The sequence below is a fragment of the Lathyrus oleraceus genome, unplaced genomic scaffold, assembly GCF_024323335.1.
Source record: "Lathyrus oleraceus cultivar Zhongwan6 unplaced genomic scaffold, CAAS_Psat_ZW6_1.0 chrUn0360, whole genome shotgun sequence".
NCBI lineage: Eukaryota > Viridiplantae > Streptophyta > Magnoliopsida > Fabales > Fabaceae > Lathyrus > Lathyrus oleraceus.
This window is the reverse complement of record NW_026112751.1, coordinates 29194-33063: the sequence shown is the minus strand read 5'-3', so window position 1 is coordinate 33063 and position 3870 is coordinate 29194. Positions and strand designations below refer to the sequence as shown.

At 39.7% G+C, this 3870-nt stretch overlaps 1 protein-coding gene across 1 annotated transcript; it reads left to right on the top strand.

Moving 5' to 3' along the window:
* Positions 1-2595: 2595 nt before the first annotated feature.
* On the top strand, positions 2596-3120 carry LOC127113925 (uncharacterized). Its single transcript, XM_051046510.1, has one exon. It carries the CDS (start codon positions 2596-2598, stop codon positions 3118-3120), a length of 525 nt encoding a protein of 174 aa, XP_050902467.1.
* Positions 3121-3870: the final 750 nt, after the last annotated feature.

Below are 3870 nucleotides of genomic sequence, written 5' to 3'. Positions count from 1 at the left end.
ATATTCAGGGATTTTTACGGATCTCGAAGAGCTATTTTTGGTGAAGTGGATCTACTTGTTTAAATTGGACCACAAGTTTTTGGTACGACATTCTGCTTCATGGACATACAACCCGCATATTGTTGTTTGCTAGAACGCCTGTGGATTCATGGGGCAGGCGCTGTAACATCCACTTTGCATCAGAAAATGAAGTTCCCAACTGGTAGTAAGATTGTTACTGTTTGCGGTGAGGAAGAATACATGGTGAGTCATTAACATCTTTCCGGTATGTAGAGGTTGAGGGGGAATTACATGAAACTCCTTTTAAGGAATTTGAAGTTGTTCAGATGATCAAGACTCCTCGTACTAAGGATAAGAAGCCTGCAGTTTCTATGTCTTCTTTGAAAGATGCTAGAGAAATGGTTAAGAATGGTCACCAGATGGTTGGGGTCGTGTGCTAGATCTTCCTCCAAAGTTTGATAAGCTGGGTCTTGGTTTTAGTCATTCAAGGCAGGGTTTAACCCTTGAAGCTCCCGAGGTTCCAAGGGTTCTCACTCCGGTGAAGTTTTCAAGTGCTGAATTTATCAATATTGGTCAGGCTAATGTTGTTGGTGATGATGCTGAGAGTGATTTTGACATTGATAACTAGATTCGACCAAGTGTTCCAGGTGAAGAGCTCCGCAACTAGACTGCAGAGGATGTCATTCAATTCACGCTCAATCAGGAGTAATTTTTCTCTTTGTTTCTTTTATCATCCAATAATTCTTGTGCTTTGCCCAATGCGTAGTGAATCATGTAGGGCCACCGTGTTTCATTTTCAATTTTTATCATGAAATAAAGCATGTTTTGCATTGAAATCTTTTGATCTCTGTCTTTCTAGTTTTACCTTTTTATTTTTCTTTTAAAAATAGAAATGTTTTCTTTTCACCACACACTTCTTAAAAACATAAAAATCATCATTAATGCAGATTCACGTCCATCTCGGATTCCATTGATAACGATTCGGCTATTGCTCATTATGACTTTGACAATCTGATCTACCTTGCCGAAGAAGATGGTGATGAAGATTGTGAACTCCCTGAAGAGTTAGCAAGGTTATTGAGGTAAGAAGAAAAGGTCATCTAGCCATATCAAGAAGACATTGGGATTGTCAATATTGGAACTGAGGACGATGTGAAAGAGGTCATAGTGGGGGTTTCTTGAGGAAAGTGTGAAGGCAAGGTTGATTGATATGTTGCGAGAGTTTGTTTACATATTTTATTGGTCTTATTAAGACATGCCTGGGCTCGACCCGGATATTGTGGTGCATAGGATACCTTTGAAAGAGGAGTGTCCCCCTATTAAGCAGAAGCTTCGAAAGACGCACCCAGATATGTCTAAGAAGATCAAAGATTAAGTTCAAAAGCAGTTTAATGCAGGTTTTCTAGCAGTTGCTTCTTATCCTCTGTGGATATCTAATATCGTTCCTATGCCTATGAAGAACGTAAGGGTAAGGATGTGTGTTAATTATCGGGATTTGACACAGAGCGAGTCCCAAATATGATTTCCCGCTCCCTCACATTGATGTATTGGTCGACAACACTACTCAGTTCTGGGTATTTTCTTTCATGGATGGTTTCTCCGGTTTAATCAGATTAAAATGTCTCCGGAAGATATAGAGAAGACCACGTTTATCACACCTTGGGGAACCTTTTGTTACAAGGTCATGCCTTTTGGTTTGAAGAACGCAGGGGCAACTTACTAACGTGCAAAGGTAACCCTATTCCATGACATGATCCATAAGGAGTTTGAGTGCTATGTGGATGATATGATTGCAAAATCCCATATAGAGGAGGAACATCTAGTTAACTTGTGGAAATTGTTTGAGAGATTGAGTAAGTTCATACTGAGGTTGAATCCTAACAAATGTACTTTCGAGGTGAGATCCGGTAAATTACTTGGCTTTCTGGTTAGTGAAAGAGGAATTGAGGTTGATCCTGCAAAAATAAAAGAAATTCAAGATATGCCTAAACCAAAAACTAAAAAAGAAGTGCATGGTTTCTTAGGGAGGTTAAACTACATTGCTAGATTTATCTCCAATCTAACAGCCACATGTGAACCAATGTTAAAATTATTGAGAAAAGATAAGCCTTGGTGTGGAACGAAATTTGTCAAAGAGCATTCGAGAGAATAAAAGAGTACTTGCAAGAACCTTCGATTCTTATGCCCCCCGTAGAGGGAAGCCCGCTGATCATGTATCTCAATGTCCTCGACGAGTCAATGGGGTGTATATTAGGCCAACATGATGACTTTGGACGAAAAGAGCATGCAATATACTACCTGAGCAAAAAAATTACCAACTGTGAAATCAAATATTCACTGCTTGAGAAAAGTTGTTGCGCTCTAGCATGGGTTGTTCGTCTGCTGAGACAGTATATGTTGACTCACATAACCTTGTTGATCTCGAAGATGGAACCTTTCAAGTAAATTCACGAGAAGCATGCTCTCACGGGAAGGGCGTCCCGTTGGCAAATTATTCTAATAGAGTATGATATCCAGTATACAAATCAAAAGTCCATAAAGAGTAGTATAATTGCTAACTACTTGGCTCATCAGCCTGTAAAGGATTACTAGCCAATGAAGTTTGAGTTTCCTGACGAGGATGTATTGTTTCTCAAAGAATATTATAACATACCAAACCCAGATAAAGGCCCAGAACCAGGATCGTGGTGGACGCTCGTGTTCAACGGTGCTTCAAATGCTTTAGGAAACGGTGTGGGAGTTGTCATTACTTCTCCCACGGGTTTTAATATTCCCTTCATTGCCAGAATCTGTTTTGACTGCATAAATAACATGACCGAATATGAATCTTGCATCTATGGGATTGAACCTGCTATTGATTTGAGAATAAAGTATCTTGAGATATATGGGGATTCTGCTCTGGTTATCAGCCAAATCAATGGAGATTGGAAGACGCGTCACCCAAATCGGATTCCATACCGAGAGAATGTGATGAAATTGATCCCATACTTTGAGGAGATCATGTTTGATCATATTCCAAGAGAAGAAAACCATTTAGTAGATGCATTGGCTACTCTGGCATCCATGTTTAAAGTTAAATGGGCAAATGAGCCCCTCCATCAGCATTATGAGGTTGGATGAGCCACCTTTTTGCTACACTAATGACGAAGCGCGTGATGATAAACCTTGGTTTTATGATATCAAAAGATACCTTAAGAAACAGGAATACCTGGAGGACACATCTATCCTAGACAAGAAAACACTAAGGAAGTTGTCTGCCAGGTTTTTCTTAAATGGTAATGTGTTGTATAAGAGAAATCATGATTCTTTTTTGCTCAGATGCATGGATAAACACAAAGAAGACATACTTATTGAGGAGATTCATGAAGTTTCATTTGGAACACACTCCAGTGGTCATTCTATGGCGAAAAAGATTTTGAGAGCAGGTTACTATTGGATGACCATGGAAATCGACTGCCACATTCATGCCAGATCATGTCACAAGTTCCAAATTTACGCTGATAAAGTGCATGTTCCTCCTATGCCTTTGAATATTTTGACTTCTCCTTGGCCCTTCGCAATGTGGTCTATTAATATGATCGGGCGCATTGAGCCTACTACTTCAAATGGACACCATTTTATCTTAGTGGCTATTGACTATTTCACCAAGTGGGTGAAAGCTACTTCCTACGCCAACGTGACTAAACAGGTGGTTACTCATTTTATCAAGCATAATATCATTTCTCGTTATGGAATCCCTGAGAAGATCATAACAGACAATAGGTCCAATCTCAACAACATGATGATGTCGGAGTTGTGCAAGAGTTTCAAGATTCAACATCATAATTCCTCTCCCTACCGCCCAAAGATGAATAGGGCATGTTGAGGCAG

Bases quoted from the DNA above. Each gene is read 5' to 3' on its own strand.
- LOC127113925 (XM_051046510.1), top strand. From the start codon at position 2,596: ATGAAGTTTGAGTTTCCTGACGAGGATGTATTGTTTCTCAAAGAATAT.